Below are 19,211 nucleotides of genomic sequence, written 5' to 3' on the forward strand. Positions count from 1 at the left end.
CGTGAGAGAGACAGCGTGAGAGAGTGTGAAAGAGAGAGGGAGAGTGAGAGAGATTGAAAGAGAGAGTATGAGAGAGGATGAGAAAGTGAGACAGTGAGAGAGAGCATGAGAAAGAATGAGAGTGAGAGAGACATAACACAGCATTTATGTGGCGCAAATGTTTCTTGCCACTTGTCAGCCAATGTCTGGGCATTGTCCAGATCTCGTTGCAGTTGAACCTGTACTGCTTCAGGGTCTGAGTAGTTGCGAATGTGCTGAACTTTGTGCGTTCACCAGTGCACATCCCCACTTCTGACCTTATGATGGAGGGCAGGTCATTGAGGAAGCAGCTGAAGGTGGTTGGGCCTTGGACCCTACCCTGAGGGACTCCTGCAGAGCTATAGTTTCATAGAACATAGAACATAGAACTATACAGCACAGAACAGGCCCTTTGGCCCACGATGTTGTGCCGAACATTTGTCCTAGCTTAAGCACCTATCTATGTATCTATCCAATTGCCGCTTAAAGGTCACCAATGACTCTGACTCTGCCACATGCCCAGACAGCACATTTCATGCCCCCACCACTCTCTGGGTAAAGAACCTACCCCTGACATCCCCCCTATATGTTCCACCCTTCACCTTAAATTTATGTCCCCTTGTAACACTCTGTTGTACCCGGGGAAAAAGTCTCTGACTGTTCTACTCTATCTATTCCCCTAATCATCTTATAAACCTCTATCAAGTCACCCCTCATCCTTCGCCGTTCCAATGAGAAAAGGCCTAGCACTCTCAACCTATCCTTGTACGACCTATTCTCCATTCCAGGCAACATCCTGGTAAATCTCCTTTGTATCCTCTCCAAAGCTTCCACATCTTTCCTAAAGTGAGGCGACCAGAACTGTACACAGTACTCCAAATGTGGACATCCTGAAAAACAGATAACCTACTTGCTGGACTACAAGTCCGGATCCCATCCCCCTGCCAAATTAGTTCAAACCCCACCCCGAGGTATATCTGTGCACCTTAGCATTATATATTCTTCTCGCTGTCAAGTGTAACTAGGGATGGGCAATAAATTCTGGGCCAGTCGTCAATGCCCGTGTCCTACAAGATTTTTTTTTTAAATCCTCTGCTCCTTCTCCACAGATGCTGGTGATCCAGTATTTCCAGACTCTATTTTAGTTCCTATTTCCAGTGTCAAGTGATATTTTGTTTTAATTAATTCACTCATACGTTTTGAAGTTCAGTAAGTGCATCAATTTCAGTGTGTGTAAAAGGTCAACCAGGGAGAAATGATAAGATCTGCAATCTTTAACAAAAAGGGTTACAGAATGCACATAATATACGTTATAATGTCTTAGCTGTGGCACTATTGGTAAGACTGTTGGCACTGATTAATTAGGTGTTGGATACATTATTGTTATTTGTGGAATCTTGCTGGGCACAAGTTAGCCACTGTATTTATTAAGTTAGAACAGTAATCACTGTTCATTGGCTATAAACTGCTTGGGATACCCGTAAGGTTTTGAAAGATATTACATAATTCCTTACTTAAAGACATACTTATCCCTGGAGGAACAACAGCAAAATATTCTACACTGACATTTCACTGTTCGATGAGATTGTTTATGTCATCTAGAGGAAGAGATGCAATGTCAAATGACCTTCCCCTGATGTCAGACCCATATTTCAAACCCCTTCTGTTCGGTATCAGTATGCTAATTTTCATGCAGGCTTTGCGCACCTTTTGTGTGTATATTCACAACTGTAAGCAGTTCTAAACATGCAGTAACTCCCCTCCTGACTCCCCCCAAAGTCTGTCCCCACTATCGACAAGGCCCAAGTCAGGAGGGTGTGAGGCTCAGTGGTTAGCACTGCTGCCTCACAGCACCAAGGTCCCAGGTTCGATTCCGCCTCAGGTGACTGTCAGTGTGGAGTTTGCACATTCGCCCCGTGTCTGCGTGGGTTTCCTCCGGGCGCTCCGGTTTCCTCCCACAGTCCAAAACGTGCAGTTCGGGTGAATTGGCCGTGCTAAATTACCCATAGTGTGAGGTGCATTAGTCAGAGGGAAATGGATCTGGGTGGGTTACTCTTTGGAGGATCGGTGTAGAGTTGTTGGGCCGAAGGGCCTATTTCCACACTGTAGGGAATCGAATCATACAAGGGAACACCACCCCCGGCAAGTTGCCCTCCAAGCCCCTCACCGTCCCTGACTTGGAAATATATTGGCCGTTCCTTCAGTGTCGCTGGGTCAAAATCTTGGAATTCCTTCCCTGAAGGCACACTGTGTTGGGGGGTGGGGGGGTCCCTACACCACAATGACTGCAGCAACTTACCCCCTCACCCCAACCTTCTCAAGGGAATGATTGGGGGAGGCAAGGCAATGAATGCTGGGCCCAGCCAGTGACACTCACTAGCAATTAACGCACTCGAATCGAATCCCACTGCAAGAGATGGTGAAGGTGACGGCTGAGGACGGGAATCAAGAGTACCAAATAGAGCCCCTTGTTCCACCTGGCAAGCCAAGCGTTGAGCCAACTGACCAAAGGATCAGGAAACAGAGTGCAAACGTCATGGAGACTGGGCCTGGTTCTCCCGAAAGACAGGGAGAGGCAAGATCGACTCTCTCTCCCCCCAAGGGACAACTCCTGCCCCAAATGCCAACCTTCTTTCACAACGAGCGACGCTCAATGAAAAGGCTTCACTGCTTCATACAGGGCTGCTCTGACCCTATTGTGGCCAACACCACCATCCCACCCCAGCGCCAAAGTGAAACCCCAAAATCGAACGCTCGCTCCTGACCCTCTCGCCGGCAAATTCCTTTCCCAGTGCGACGGAGGGTGGGGAGACTGAGAATAAGCAAGCCGGTCCCGAGGAAAATCCGGCCTGCGTTCTCCGGGAAAAGCGGGCAGCGCAGTCAGCCGCAGGAAGCCACCTTCAGACACAAATTCCTCGGATACCTTCATCCTGGCGAAGGGACGGCAGATCCGTTCCCCCACACCAAGGAGGGGGGAGGGGGCGGGCAGGGAAAGGACGGAGGCTGAGCTGGGGGGAGGGAGCAGGTTCGAGGGGGGGGCGCTTAACTCTTCAAGAGGGGGCACTTGGCCAACTTTGCCCATTTCTAAGAGCCCCTTGCTTGGTTTGCCCATTGCAGCCACCTGCCAGCCACTGATGGTGCGTTTGAAGTCACGTGCAGGCCAAGGCCAAAAGGGCATCAACAAACACCCCCCACCCCATCCCACCCACACACGGCCATTCGGCCCAACAGGTCCATGCCCAACCCTTCACTACCAAGCCACTCTCACTGCTGGCACACCTAATCTGCACCTCCCCAGGGTACTCTGCAGGGGAGGAGAGGGGGGCAACTTATCACAGCCACCCTAGCCCGCACATTTCTTTTCCATCACCCATAGGGGCTGGCCAATGCCCTCAATCCCTGGGCTCCATGTTTTCCAGAAGCTTCTCTCCCCTCAACACCCTCTCGCTCTGACGTCATCCACCAGGACGATGGCGTGACGTCACAGCAGTGGCCCAAACCCGCCGCCCAGCCAATGGCGTGACGTAAGCGAGACCACAAACTCCGCCCCTCGCTCTGGCACCGCCCGCTCAGGCAATGGCGTGACGTAAGCGAGACCACAAACTCCGCCCCTCGCTCTGGCACCGCCCGCTCAGGCAATGGCGTGACGCCACGCGCAGACCTCAATAACCCCGTCCCCTCGCTGAGGTGCCACCCGCCCAGGCAATGGTGTGACGCCACGCGCAGACCTCAATAACCCCGCCCCCTCACTGAGGTGCCACCCGTCCAGAGAAGGGTGTGATGCCACGCGCAGACCTCCCCCAATAAAAGTACCCCCTCGCTCAGACAATGGTGTGACATCACGCGCTTACTACCGAATAACCCCGCCCCCTCGCACAGGCACCACGCGCTTAACCCCACCCCTCGCTCTGGCGTCACCCGCCCAGAGAATGGTGTGACGCCACTCGCAAATACCCTCCACCCAAACACAGTCCCGCCCACTCGCACCGCCCCCCGGACAATGGTGTTCCAACATGCATGGACCCAGACCACGCCCCCCTTCGCTATGTGACATCACGCCGTTAGCTCCCACTCTGAGGTCATCCACTAGCCCAAAGCGTGACGTCACGCCGCCCCCGCCCTGCTAACGGCATGACGTCAGAGCCCCTGCCCCACCCTTGCCATGGAATAATGTTCTTCTGGAAGACCCGAGAAATCAGCTCTCAGGGAGAGAAGGGACTGGAAGGTTAAAAGGTACTTTGGGAGTTGTGGATGTGGGAATGTCACAGGGTAGGGACACTCACACACACACCCATACAGACACCCTCATGCACACCCACACAGACACCCTCACACTCTCACAGTCATACACACCCAAACACTTTCATACACACCACACAGACACCCTCATACACGCCCACACAGACACCCTCATACACACCACACAGACACCCTCATACACGCCCACACAGACACCCTCATACACACTCACACAGACACCCTCATACACACTCACACAGACACCCTCATACACGCCCACACAAACACTGTCATACACACTCACACAGACATCCTCATACACACCCACACAGACACCCTCATACACACACAGACACTGTCATACACACCCACACAGACATCATACACACCCACACAGACACCATCATACACACATAGACACCCACACACACACACACACACACACACTTTCATACACACTCACACAGAGAGAGACACACACACATACACATACAGACACACTCACTCACAGACACCCTCATACACACTCACACAGACACACACACACATACACCCTCATACACCCTCACACAGACACACACACAGACACAAACACACAGACACACACACAAACACACAGACACACTTACACACAGAGACACACACACATACATACACACTCATGCATGGACACACACAGAGACACACAAACATGCAGACACACTCACAGACAAATACATATGTACACACACTCAGACACATACAGACAGACAGATACACTCAGACACACATACGTACACACAAACAGACATTCATTCACAGACACACACATACACATACATATATACACGCAGACACAGTCAGACACACACTCTCAGGGATACACACACTTACAGACAGACAGACACATTCATTCACAGAGACACACACATACATACAGACTCCCAGGCACACATACACCGACACACACAGAGGGACACACATACGGACACAGTCAGTCACAGAGACGCACACACAGACACACTCACATACATACAGGCATACAGACATATTCACAGACACCGACATAGATGCACTCACTCAGAGGCATACACAAACAGACACACTCACTGACACACACATATGCAGACACATGCTCACAGACGTACTCACAGAGACCAACACACACACACAGGTACACACGTACAGACACTCACAGAGATAGACATTGAAATACTTACAGACAAGCACACATACATGCAAACATACACTTGGACACACTCACAGAGACACATGCACACATTCACATAGACTCTCATGCACACTCGCTCACATCTACTCTGGTTAGCGCACATGCACTCTTGCACACACACAAATACAGACATGCTCACTTATACATACATATGCACACATTCTCACAAATACGCACATACTCTCTCACACACCATAGTTACGCACAAATGCACACACACTCATAGATCACACACATGCAGATACATATAGACACACACCAGCAACACATTAACAGACAGATACACACTCCCGCAGACACACACACGCAGACAAGGACGGCATTGTGGCTCAGTGGTTAGCACTGCTGCCTCACAGCACCAGAGTCCCAGGTTCGATTCCAATCTCGGGCGACTGTCTGTGTGGAGTTTGCACATTCTCCCCGTGTCTGCGTGGGTTTCCTCCGGGTGCTTCCGGTTTCCTCCCACAGTCACAAAGATGTGCAGGTGAGGGTGAATTGGCCATGCTAAATTACCCATCGTGCTGAGGGATGTGCAGGTTAGGGTGGATTGGCCATGTTAAATTACCCATAGTGCTCAGGGGGATGTGCAGGTCAGGGTGACTTGACCATGCTAAATTACCCATAGTGTTAGATGCATTAGTCAGAGGGAAATGGGTCTGGGTGGGTTACCCTTCGGAGGGTCGGTGTGGACTGGTTGGGCCGAAGGGCCGTTTCCACACTGTAGGGAATCTAATCTAATCTAATCTAGACACGTGCAGGCGCACACAGACACACACACTCAGACTGTCACACAGACCTGCACATATACTTGCACAAAGACACACACACACACATACACAGTCCCTGGGTTAGTCCCGGTTCCTGCTCCTGAGCTGGCACTCACACAACAGCTCAGGTCACTCTGGGTCACCCAGCCTCATTTGCCAAGCCTGGCCACCTGCGCTCTGTGAAAGAATTCACAGAAGGAAAGTAGCTCTCTATCAGCTCACTCACTCACTCTCTCTCTGCCACATGCTCACACAGATACAGACACACACAGCCACAGAGATGCACATACACACAGATACAGACAGACATTCTCACACAGACACACACTCTCAGACAGAGACACACACACTCTCACACAGATACATTCTCACAAAGATAAAGACATACACACACACTCTCTCTTTCATGACCTCACTCTCACAAGATACAGAACACACAGAGACACACCTCCTCACTCTCCCACACAAAAATACAGACACACACAGAGATACACTCACCCACACACAGACACTCACAACCTCACACCCACACAGATACAGACACACACTCATCCTCACATACATACAGACTCACAGACACATACACTCACAGATACAGACACACTCACGCAGACAACGCTCACAGAGACACACGCAAGCAAACACACACATATAGACTCTCACGCTCATTCTCACACACACAGAGCTGAAAATGTGTTGCTGGAAAAGCGCAGCAGGTCAGGCAGCATCCAAGGAACAGGAAATTCGACGTTTCGGGCATAAGGCCTTCAAATGAAGGGCTTATGCCCGAAACGTCGAATTTCCTGTTCCTTCGATGCTGCCTGACCTGCTGCGCTTTTCCAGCAACACATTTTCAGCTCTGATCTCCAGCATCTGCAAACCTCACTTTCTCCTCACACACACAGATACAGACAGTGACACACTCCATCCTCACTCTCACACCAAGATACGGACACACACACACACACACACACAGATACTCACTCACTCTCACAACGATACAGACACACACACAGAAAAGTACACACACAGATACAGACACCGTCACACAGAGGCACATACAGACACACACATACTCAGATAGAGACACACACACTTGTGTGCTCACTCACACATAGATACAGACAGACACGTGCAGATCCAGGTATAAACACAGTTGCAGAGACACTCAATGACACAGATCCAAATGCACACTCACCACACACACTGACTCTCTCACACACATTCTCTCTCTCTCTGTCTCTCTCACGTGCACAGGGTTAAATTGGCCTCTGATAGGAGGACAGTTCTGTGGTAAAGGCCCTCTCTCTTTTCATAGAAGCCTCCCTGCAGCTCCTCTGAGCTGTCAGCTTGTTAACCGATTTCTCCCAGGATTTCCCAGCCCATCGACCGATTGGAGAATCGGGAGGGTGTGGTTCGACCAACCCACAGCCATCCCCTAGCAACAGCCAATGCTGTTGCCAGGTGATGGCACTAACAGGCGGTGCCGGGTTATTGCCAGGGGGGCATCGCTCCCCAGAGCCCAGTCACATGTGGCAACACTCACACCAGCTCCTCTGCCCCAGGCTGACGCTGGGCAATTTACAGCAGCACTGCGCCCACAGCAGGTCATCGGGGGGGTGTGTGTGTATTGAAAACAAATGCTGGAGGTCACAGCAAGTCAGACAGCATGGAGGGAGAGCAAGCTAATGTTTTGAAGCTAGATGATTCTTCATCAGAGCTGAAATCTGTGCGTGTGTGAATCTGTGTGTGTGTGTGTGGTGACAAAGAGTGTGTGCGTGCATGTGTGTGCGAGAGAGTGTAGGTGTGTGTTAGTCTGTGTCTCTGTAAATGTGAGAGAGAGTGTGTATGTGTCAGTGTGTGATCTGTGTTTGAGAGTGTGTGTCTATGTGTGCTGTTTGTGTGAGAGTGTGTGTGAATGTGTGTCTATGTGTGCTGAGTGTACAAAAGTGTGTCTCTGTATGAGAAAGTGTGTCTGTGTATGTCTGCTGTGTGTATGAGAAAGTGTGTGTTTGTGTATGTGCGCATGAGAGACAGTGTGTCTCAGTTTGAGTGCGTGTCTGTGCGTGAGTGTGTGTGTGTGTGTGTGTGTGCTGTGCGTTTGAGAGAAGGTGTGTCTGTATGTATTTGTGTGTGTGAGAGAGAGAGAGACTGTGTGTGTGTGTGTGTGTGTGTGTGTGAGAGAGAGAGACTGTGTGTGTGTGTGTGTGTGTATGTATGTATGTGTCAGGACCCACGCTGCACCCCTTCCACTCAGTCTCCCTCTATTCCCTTGACTCCATCCCACTCTTTTTTTCTGTCTCGCTGTCTGCCCATCTTTGTCTGTCTGCCTCCCTTCTCCCTCTCTGTCCCCTCTTCTCTTTCTGTCCCTCTCTCTCTATCTCTGTCTCTGTCCCCCCATCTTTGTTACTCTCTCTTTCTGCCTCTCTCTCTCTCTCTCTCTGTATGTCCCCTGATCTCTTGTCTGTCTGTCTGTCTCTCTCTCTCTCTCTCTTCCTCCCTCCCCCCTTTCTCTCTGTCTGTATGACCCCATCTGTCGGTCTCTCTCTCTCTGTTCTGTGTGTGTGTCTCTCTCTCTCTTTCTCTCTCTATGTCCTCCCATCTCTGTCTGTGTCTCTCTCTCTCTCTCTGTCCTGTCACCCTCTCTCTCTCTCTCCCCATCCCTGTATCTCATTCCCTCATCACTCAGAATCAAACAAAAATGACCACGTACACCCCCCCTACAACCCCACCCTCCATGAGCCCCGCTCCCCTCAGAAACTGACAGGAACAGAGCAAGGAAGGGCAGCACTGGGGGGGGGGGGGGCCTTCTGGATGACAGACACCCCTGGGGGAGGGCAGTACGGGGTGGGGTGGTTCGGGAGGGGCAGTGTCCAGCTTGCCAAGCCGCCCGAAGGCAGCGTGGGGAAAGCGAGGATTGACGATTGCGCAGGCCCGCGGTCGCCGCCATGTCGAAATCAGCACATCCTCCTTTCCAAGGTCAGTGATGAAACCTTTGAAGTCCTGCCTCACAACCTCGGGCCAGGGGGGAGGCGGGGCTGTTGGGGAAAACCCAGAATCCATTGCTGGCTTCGGGCTGGGACGTGACAGCGCGCACGCCAAAAAAGTGCGAGTCACTCCAGACCAACCGCAGTGGGACATGAACCGACTGACACTGTGTTTGAATAGCAGACGGCAATTATAATGACAAGCTTGGCCTGGTTCACTGCTCAATACTTGTCAAGTGTGCTCCAGAGATGTCCCTGACAAGGGAACGCACTCATTAGAGGCTGAGATGGCTATTAATGTCTTCCCACGGCCGAGAGGGAACCAGCATGATCTGAATTGGTGTGGCTACGTTGTCATCGTCTCAAGTAGCCGCCAAAAATTTCACAGTATCGCCCCGGGTGTAACAGCAACCCAAATGGACTTGGCACAGAAACCCAGCTCCCCTCCTGACTCCCCCCACCACCGACAAGACACAAGTCAGGAGTGATCGAGGTTAGATTCCCGGCAGTATGGAAACTGGCCCTTCGGCCAAACCAGTCCAGACTGACCCTCCGAAGAGTAACTCACCCCAGACCCATTTCCCTCTGACTAATGCACCGAACACTATGGGTAATTTAGCATGGCCAACCCACCCTAACCTGCACATCCCTGAGCACTATGGGTAATTTAGCACGGCCAATCCACCCTAACCTGCACATCCCTGAGCACTATGGGTAATTTAGCACAGACAATCCACCCTAACCTGCACATCCCTGAGCACTATGGGTAATTTAGCATGGCCAATCCACCCTAACCTGCACATCCCTGAGCACTATGGGTAATTTAGCACAGTCAATCCACCCTAACCTGCACATCCCTGAGCACTATGGGTAATTTAGCACGGCCAATCCACCCTAACCTGCACATCCCTGAGCACTATGGGTAATTTAGCACAGTCAATCCACCCTAACCTGCACATCCCTGAGCACTATGGGTAATTTAGCATGGCCAATCCACCCTAACCTGCACATCCCTGAGCACTATGGGTAATTTAGCATGGTCATCCCACCCTAACCTGCACATCTTTGTGACTGTGGGAGGAAACTGGAGCACCCGGAGGAAACCCATGCAGACACGAGGGGAGAATGTGGACAGTTGCCTGAGGCGGGAATTGAACCCAGGTCTGCTGGCCCTGTGAGGGCCACCCCCCCCCCCCCCCCCCACTGTGCCCACCCCCCCAGTGAGCTTTGGGCCGAAGATCTGTTCCTGTGCTGTAAGACTCGAAATGTGCTGTTCTTGAGCAACTGAATGTGGGCGAGAGGTTCACAGTGGGACAGGAAAATTCTCTCTGTGGTTTCTCTCGCACAAACGACACACACATGCCACAAGTTCTTCCGGAATGGAATAATCCCGGATGTTTTTGTTTTAAAAAAAAACAGGTGAAGAGGAAAGGCAACATTCATTGTTGCCAAGGGGAAGGGGAGAAAAAAACTCAAGAGTTGCTAAGGCTATTAATTACTTTGCGGTAGATTACAGTTCAGAACTGCAGGCATGTCTATTGCAGTGAACCTGGAGAACGGGGGTTTTGACTGCAATTCCAAAAGCATCGACACAAGTGTCTCTTCAGGAGTTTGTGCGACCTGCAGTGCAGGAGAAAATATCCTTTCTTAACCCAGCGGGTAGTTAGGGCGTCATTGGAAGGGCGTGCGGGGAGATGGGCAGGAAAATTGGCAGAGGATGGGCAAATTGCACTACTCCTGCCCATTGCCGTCTTGAGATTCCAGCCTCCTGCAACAGCATGCGTCCCAGAGTGTTTGTGGGGGGGGAAAGGACAGGGATTGACGTAGACTTGGGAGTCATAGAGATGTGCAGCACGGAAACAGACCCTTCGGTCCATGCCCGACCCAGATATCCTAACCCAATCTCGTCTCGCTTGCCAGCACCCAGCCCATATCCCTCCAAACCCTTCCTATTTATACACCCATCCAGATGCCTTTTAAATGTTGCAATTAGGGAGTCATAGATAGATGTACAGCACCGAAACAGACCCTTCGGTCCAACCCATCCATGCTGACCCAGATATCCCAACCCAACCTACTCCCAGCACCCGGCCCATATCCCTCCAAACCCTTCCTATTCATATACCCATCCAAATGCCTCTTAAATGTTGCAATTGTACCAGCCTCCACCACTTCCTCTGGCAGCTCATTCCATACACGTAACCACCCTCTGCGTGAAAAAGTTGCCCCTTAGGTCCCTTTTATATCTTTCCCCTCTCACCCTAAACCTATGCACGGTGGGCTCAGTGGTTAGCGCCTCACAGCACCGGGATCCCAGGTTCGATCCCAGCCTCGGGGACTGTCTGTGTGGAGTTTGCACATTCTCCCCGTGTCTGCGTGGGTTTCCTCCGGGTGCTCCGGTTTCTTCCCCCTGTCTAAAGATGTGCAGGTCAGGGTGAATTGGCCATGCTAAATTGCCCGTAGCGTTAGGTGCATTAGTCAGGGGTAAATGTAGGGGAATGGGTCTGGGTGGGTTGCTCTGGGAGGGTCAGTATGGATGTGTTGGGCCGAATGGCCTGTTTCCACACTGTAGGGAATCTAATCTATGCCCCTCTAGATCTGGACTCCCCCACCACAGGGGAAAAGACCTTGTCTATTCTCCCCATCCAGGCCCCTCCCCTTCCTGATTTTATAAACCTCTACAAGGTCACCCCCTCAGCCTCCGACACTCCAGGGAAAACAGCCCCGGCCTGTTCAGTCTCTCCCTGTAGCTCAAACCCTCCAACCCTGGCAATTTAACTGGATTTCATCAGTGAAGGCTTTTGGAGGGTTACCAGCAGAGAAGAATTGCCCAGCGAGAGAGGGAATCCTCGGGAAATGCCGTTGGAGTGTAGTCTGGTGCGGATTCTCAGAACCATAGAATCCCTCAGTCCAGGTCGTTTTGCTGTTAAGCGCGTTTTGCGAACACAAATTAATGGCTCCATCATTCAAACTGCTCAGGCAGTTTTAGTAACCTCCTGCTTTCTCTCCTTCTCCCCCCCCCCCCCAAATTGTCCAACGCTCTCTTGGTTTTATCTAACAAACTGGCTCCCAACGGCGGGAGAGAATTCCACAGGTTTGGCAATTCTCTCAGTGGAGAATTTCTTTCTCCTCTCAGTCCCCGAGTGGCTTACCCCTTTCCTCTGAGCTGAAAATGCGGTGCTGGAAAAGCGCAGCGGGTCAGGCAGCATCCAAGGAGCAGGAGAATCGACGTTTCGGGCATGAGCCCTTCGTCAGCCTCCTGCTCCTTGGATGCTGCCTGACCTGCTGCGCTTTTCCAGCAACACCTTTTCAGCTCTGACCTCCAGCATCTGCGGTCCTCGCTTACTCTCTGAGCCCAGACCTCCCCCCCCAGCGTCGGGGGAACATCCCTCCCGCATTAGCCTGTCCACCCATCAGCACACTTTACGCAACTCTCCCCTCCTCATTCCTCTAGCAGGTCAGGCAACATCCCAGGGGCAGGAAAACCGACGTTTCGGCCGTCACTCTGGGTGAAGGGCTTTCGCGCTGAGATGTTGGTTTCCCTGCTCCTGGGATGCTGCCTGACCTGCTGTGCTTTTTCCAGCGCCCCCTCTCATCCCTGGTGAACCTTGGCTGGGCTCCCTCAGTTAGCAAAGTGTCCGTCCTCAGACTAGGAGACGGAAACAGCACACAATACACAAGGTGTGGCCTCAGCAAGGCCCTTTATTACTACAGCAAGCCTGGTGAGCACAGCCAGAAATTCAAAAGAATGAGTTTCTCTCACACTGTAACAGAGAGCACTCTGCATTTAGTCACATCCTGTCTCCCCGCCCCCACCACCCCAAACATTCCCAGCAGGCTGGACACACCCGACAGAATCCTTGGATGCCCACAGCACAGGAAAATGCCCAGCAGTGCCAACCACCGCACGATTCTGATCCCCGTCTCCCTGCCCTTGGCATCGCGGCTAAAGCCAGGTGAGGGTGTCTGCCTCTCCCCACCCGTCCAGGCACAGAGTTCCAAATTCCCCACCTCCTCGCGATCCCTCCCTCCAAGCCTCCTGCCCCTTCCCTTGAATTGATGCACCCCTCCTGCCCAGGTGCACCGAGGGGAGTTGTTCCTTCCTGTCCATGCCCCCTCAGCACTTTATCCATCTCAGTCGTCTCCCCTCTCTCGATCTCCTCTGCTCGAGGGGGAAACCAACCCGCAGTCTCTCATCAAGAACTGAAGCTGTTCAGCCCCCAGGATCCTGACAAATCGAAATAGGGAGGAGCTTCTCTCTCTCTGGTGTGTGTATGTGTGTGTGTGTCTCTCTCTCTCTCTCTCTCTCTGGTCTCTCTCTCTTTCTCTGTGTGGTGTATCTCTCTCTCTCTTTCTGTGGTGTCTCTCTCTCTCTCTCTCACTCTCTTTCTCTGGTGTGTGTCTCTCTCTCTCTCTCTCTCTTTCTCTGGTCTCTCTCTCTCTCTCTGTGGTGTATCTCTCTCTCTCTCTCTCTCCTCTCTCTGTGTGGTGTCTCTCTGTCTCTCTGTAATGTCTCTCTCTCTCTGTCTCTCTGTGGTGTATCTCTCTCTATCTCTCTCTCTCTCTCTGTCTCTCTGTGGTGTCTCGCTCTCTGTCTCTCTGTGGTGTCTCTCTCTCTCTCTCTCTCTGTCTCTCTGTGGTGTCTCTCTCTCTCTCTGTGTCTCTGTCTGTCTCTCTGTGGTGTCTCTCTCTCTCTCTGTCTCTCTCTCTGTGGTCTCTCTCTCTCTCTCTGGTCTTTCTCTGTCTGTAGTGTCTCTCTCTCTCTCTCTCTCTCTGTCTCTCTGTGGTCTCTCTCTCTCTCTCTCTCTCTCTCTGTGGTGTCTCTCTCTCTCTGTCTCTCTCTCTCTGTGGTCTCTCTCTCTCTCTCTCTGTGGTGTCTCTCTCTCTCTGTCTCTCTCTCTCTCTCTGTCTCTCTGTGGTCTCTCTCTCTCTCTCTCTCTCTGATCTCTCTCTCTGTGGTGCATCTCTCTCTCTGTCTCTGTCTCTCTCTCTCTCTGGTCTCTCTCTCTCTCTCTCTCTCTCTCTCTAGTGTTTCTCTCTCCCTCTCTCTCTCTGGTGTCTCTCTCTGTGGTCTCTCTCTCTCTGGTCTCTCTCTCTCTTGTGAAATGATTGAGAGCGAGAAGAGGAACACCTCTTCTAAGATTCTGCAACTCGGAACGGGGACACGATAAAGGAATACAGTATGAGAGAACAGAGGCGTAGAGAGAGAGAGAGAGAGACACACATACACAAAGTGAGCCAATCGACAATTCCACACAGAAGCAGGAAGTTCCCTGTGTGTGTGTGTGTGTGTGTGTGTGTGTGGCAGAGAGAGACACACAGAAGCAGCTGAACAGGTTATTGCAAGGAGTTGCCCAAGCCCTGAGGCTTTGTAAATAAAAGCAGAGTGTTAAGACCGAAAGATGTGAGAGTGTCCCTTTATAAAACTCTGACTCAGTCTCAGCTGATCGCTTCCAGTCTCTGGTTTCACCAAGGACACCCCCATCTTCTGCTGGCAATCGGTTCCAGGGATTTTTGCGAATTAGATTGACCGGATCAACTCTACTTGGGGCCAAGAAAGTGACATTGACCCGAGGATCACGGAAATTGGGAAATCAAAAGTTGACCTTATTCCTGCCCCAAGAGACAGTGAAAAGCTTTGTTCCGTGTGCAAATCAATTCTGGTCTCCTTCCTATCGGAAAGGTGTTGTGAAACTTGAAAGGGTTCAGAAAAGATTCACAAGGATGTTGGAGGGTTTGAGCTACAGGGAGAGGCTGAACAGGCTGGGGCTGTTTTCCCTGGAGCATCAGAGGCTGAGGGGGTGACCTTAGAGAGGTTTATAAAATCATGAGGGGGCATGGATAGGATAAATAGACAAGGTCTTTCCCCCTGGGGTCGGGGAGTCCAGAACTAGAGGGGCATAGGTTTAGGGTGAGAGGGGAAAGATATAAAAGAGACCTAAGGGGCAACTTTTTCACACAGAGGGTGGTGCGTGTATAGAATGAGCTGCCAGAGGAAGTGGTGGAGGCTGGTACAATTGCAACACTTAAGAGGCATTTGGATGGGTATATGAATAGGAAGGGTTTGGAGGGATATGGGCTGGGTGCTGGCAGGTGGGACTAGATTGGGTTGGGATATCTGGGTCGGCATGGACGGGTTGGACCGAAGGGTCTGTTTCCGTGCTAGACATCGATTATGACTGTATGACTCAAGGAACAAAATATAGTGTCACAGCTACAGAGAAAGGTCAACTGTAATATATCAGAGGTCCGTTCACAAGTCTAATAATAGCAGGGAAGAAGCCATTAAGTCCTCAAGGTGTACAGCACAGAAACAGACCCTTCGACCCTACTCATTCATGCCAACCAGATATCCCAACCCAATCTACTCCCACCTGCCAGCACCCGGCCCACCTCTCGCCAAACCCTTCCTCTTCACATACCATTCTTGAATATTACTCCAACATTGAGTTGCTGGAAAAGCGCAGCAGGTCAGGCAGCATCCAAGGAGAAGGAGAATCGACGTTTTGGGCATGAGCCCTTCTTCAGGAATGAAATGAAACGTCGAATTTCCTGCTCCTTGGATGCTGCCTGACCTGCTGCGTTTTTCCAGCAACACATTTTTCAGCTCTGATCTCCAGCATCTGCAGTCCTCACTTTCTCCTATTACTCCAACATTATCCACTTAGGGGATAACTCTCACATGACAATGACAGCGCGCTGTTAATCACCAAAGATAATTCTCAGTGAGACAGGGTTCCAGCCCAATCAAAATAGAGTCATAGAGATGTACAGCATGGAAACAGACCCTTCAGCCCATCTCATCCCTGCCGACCCAGATATCCTAACCTAATCTAGTCCCACCTGCTAGTATCCAGCCCTCCAAACCCTTCCTATCCATATACCCATCCAAATGCCTTTTAAATGTTGCAATTGTACCAACTTCCACCACTTTCTCTGGCAGATCATTTCATATACGCACCACCCTGTGTGAAAAAGCTGCCCCTTAGGTCTCTTTTATACCTTTCCCCTCTCGCCTTAAACTGATGCCGTCTAGTTCTGGACACTCCCACCCAAGGCAAAAGACTTTGTCTATTTACCCTATCCATGCCCCTCATGATTTTATAAACCTCTATAAGGTCACCCTTCAATCTCTGACGTTCCAGGGAAAACAGCCCCAGCCTATAGCTCAAACCCTCCAACCCTGGCAACATCCTTGTAAATCTTTTCTGAATCCTTTCAAGTTTTACAACATCTTTCCGATAGGAAGGAGACCAGAATTGCACGCAATATTCCATAAATGTCCTGTACTCAATACTCTGACCAATAAAGGAAAGCATACCAAAGCCTCCTTCACTATCCTATCTACCTGCGACTCCACTTTCAAGGAGCTATGAACCTGCACTCCAAGGGCTCTTTGTTCAGCAACACTCCCTAGGACCTTACCATTAAGTGTATAAGTCCTGCTAAGATTTGCTTTCCCAAAATACAGCACCTCGCATTTATCTGAATTAAACTCCATCTGCCACTTCTCGGCCCATTGGCCCATCTGGTCCAGATCCTGTTGTAATCCACTGTCCACTACACCTCCAACGTTGGCGTCATCTGCAAACTTACTCACCAAACCTCTTAAGCTCACATTCAAATCATTTATATATGTATACTTAATGGATTTATTCATCGCAAAAATGCCAGTCTCCATTAACACCGCTCTCAGCAGGATTGCGAGGCAGGAGTGGGTTACCAGCTCGGAGATAGTGAGGACTGCAGATACCAGAGAGTCAAAGAGTCGGAAAGTGTGGTGCTGGAAAAGCACAGCAGGTCAGCCAGCTATCTGAGGAGCAGGAGAGTCGGCGTTTCGGGCATAAGCCCGTGGAGCTGGCATTGACATGAGGTTTCGCAGGAAGGTCCCCATCAGTGAGATGTTGAATGGCCCGTGCACAGTTTATCAGGACAAGGACACAACTGACATACCAGGAACTGGAGGGATTGTCTGACCGGCAAAAGGCTAAGCAGGTTGGGAGTCTCCTCACTGGCATTTAGGAGAACAAGAGGCGATCTCATTGGAAACAGATCGGCAGGGTTAACGCTAGGACTCTCATATGGGAGAGTCTGGGACCAGAGGGCACACTCTCAGACTAAAAAGGGCACCAACTGAAGACCAAGATGAGAAGGAATTTTTTTCCTCTGGGAGTCTCTGGAACTGACAGAGAGCTTTGGTTTGGGGGAGGGAGACAGAGTCCCGGTGTTCATTTAAGGTTGAGATTCTTGATCAGAGTGAGGGGGGGGTGGGATAAAGAGGAAGGTGGACATGAGGAGTGTAGGATCAGCCGTCATGGGCTCGAGGGGCCGAATGGCCGATTTCCTCAGACTCTCAAGTCTCTCGCCACCTCCCAACTACTGCCAGGGGACACGACTGCCTCAACTCACTGAAAAAAAACTCTGTTGGGGAACTGATGCAGAATATTGCGTGCAATTCTGGTCTCCTTCCTATCGGAAAGATGTTGTGAAACTTGACAGGGTTCCAAAAAGATTGACAAGGATGTTGCCAGGGTTGGAGGATTTGAGCTACAGGGAGAGGCTGAACAGGCTGGGGCTGTTTTCCCTGGAGCTTCGGAGGCTGAGGGGTGACCTCGTAGAGGTTTCCAAAATTATGAGGGGCATGGATAGGGTAAATAGACAAAGTCTTTTCCCTGGGGTGAGGGAGTCCAGAACTAGAGGGGCATAGGTTTAGGGTGAGAGGGGAAAGATATAAAAGGGACCTGAGGGGCAACTTTTTCACACAGAGGGTGGTACGTGTATGGAAGGAGCTGCCAGAGGAAGTAGTGGAGGCTGGTACAATTGCAACATTTAAGAGGCATTTGGATGGGGACATGAATAGGAAGGGTTTGGAGGGATATGGGCCGGGTGCTGGCAGGTGGGACTAGATTGGGTTGGGATATCTGGGTCAGCATGGACAGGTTGGACCGAAGGGTCTGTATCCGTGCTGACCATCTCTATGACTCTAAATGCGGGAGAATCTTGCCTCCACCACCTCCTCCACCCACCTTCCAAGGGAGAAAAAGGTCAAATTGAAGAAGCTAGCTCTCAAGGTCACAGGACTACAAGGATTACACCCCTCCCCCCACCCCCACTCCCCAACTTTGAAGACATTGTCATCCATTGACAAGGTAAGGCAGCACATGGCCAGAGGAGCTAGCTGGGAAATTCCCTCCCTCCCCATTCCTTTCACACCGTCAACCCTGCCTCAATTTTGACTCAACTGTGCCCCATTCGTGTCCAATTCCACTTCCCCTCCCCATCCCCAATAAGTGACTCCTTCCCACGATCCCTGGACAAAACGCTGGTTGAGACTCTGCCTAGCCTCCCTATCTGACCCACCAATTAAAACTGAAGGGGGGGGGTGGTGACAAGGTAGGAAAGGGGGTAAATCAGAAACTGCCCTTACCTTCTGGATCTGGTCATGTTTCAGTTCCGTGAAGTAATACGCCAGGAGGTGAGAGGCGATCATGTTAAGTTGGAGCAGGAGGAGAGAGACACAAGTTCTCTCTGGTACAGAAAGCTGCAGGGATCTCTTGCTGGTGTTGAGCGACTGGGAGTGAGTGAGTGAGTGAGTGAGCTCTGACACACCGTCCTCCCCTCCCTCTCTGTCTGTCTGTCTCAGAAAGCAACGTGCTGTTAAACAGGCATTCCCATCGTCTGGCAATCCCACCTCCCCTCCCCTCCCAGGCAGCGTCACAGCATCCTGCTCTACCTCCCTCTCCCCTCTGCCTACTGGCACACCAGCCGGGGGTGTGCCTCTGACGATAGGCTTTCTCAATTCCTCATTCGCTTCCGAGAAGGGATGGGCTCCCCCAGCCGCCAAGCCAGCACGCCGCTTTTAAAGGGACAGAGAGCTGGCTGCGGGGGGGAGGAGACAGGCAGGCAGGGCAGTGAGGGTCTGAGATACACACACACACACACACACAGGGGACAGTGAGGGTCTGAGATATATATACACACACACACACA

At 51.2% G+C, this 19,211-nt stretch overlaps 1 protein-coding gene across 1 annotated transcript in view; it reads right to left on the reverse strand.

Moving 5' to 3' along the window:
* The window catches only part of LOC132836975 (hexokinase-2-like), a 55,182-nt gene extending 36,237 nt beyond the window's left edge, over positions 1–18,945 (reverse strand). The window contains exon 1 of the mRNA XM_060856573.1: positions 18,649–18,945. Within this exon, the coding sequence (XP_060712556.1) occupies positions 18,649–18,711 (63 nt within the window). The 5' untranslated portion in view covers positions 18,712–18,945. The remainder of the gene's footprint in view (positions 1–18,648) is intronic.
* Positions 18,946–19,211: the final 266 nt, after the last annotated feature.

The sequence above is a fragment of the Hemiscyllium ocellatum genome, chromosome 48 (genome assembly GCF_020745735.1).
Source record: "Hemiscyllium ocellatum isolate sHemOce1 chromosome 48, sHemOce1.pat.X.cur, whole genome shotgun sequence".
Taxonomy (NCBI): domain Eukaryota; kingdom Metazoa; phylum Chordata; class Chondrichthyes; order Orectolobiformes; family Hemiscylliidae; genus Hemiscyllium; species Hemiscyllium ocellatum.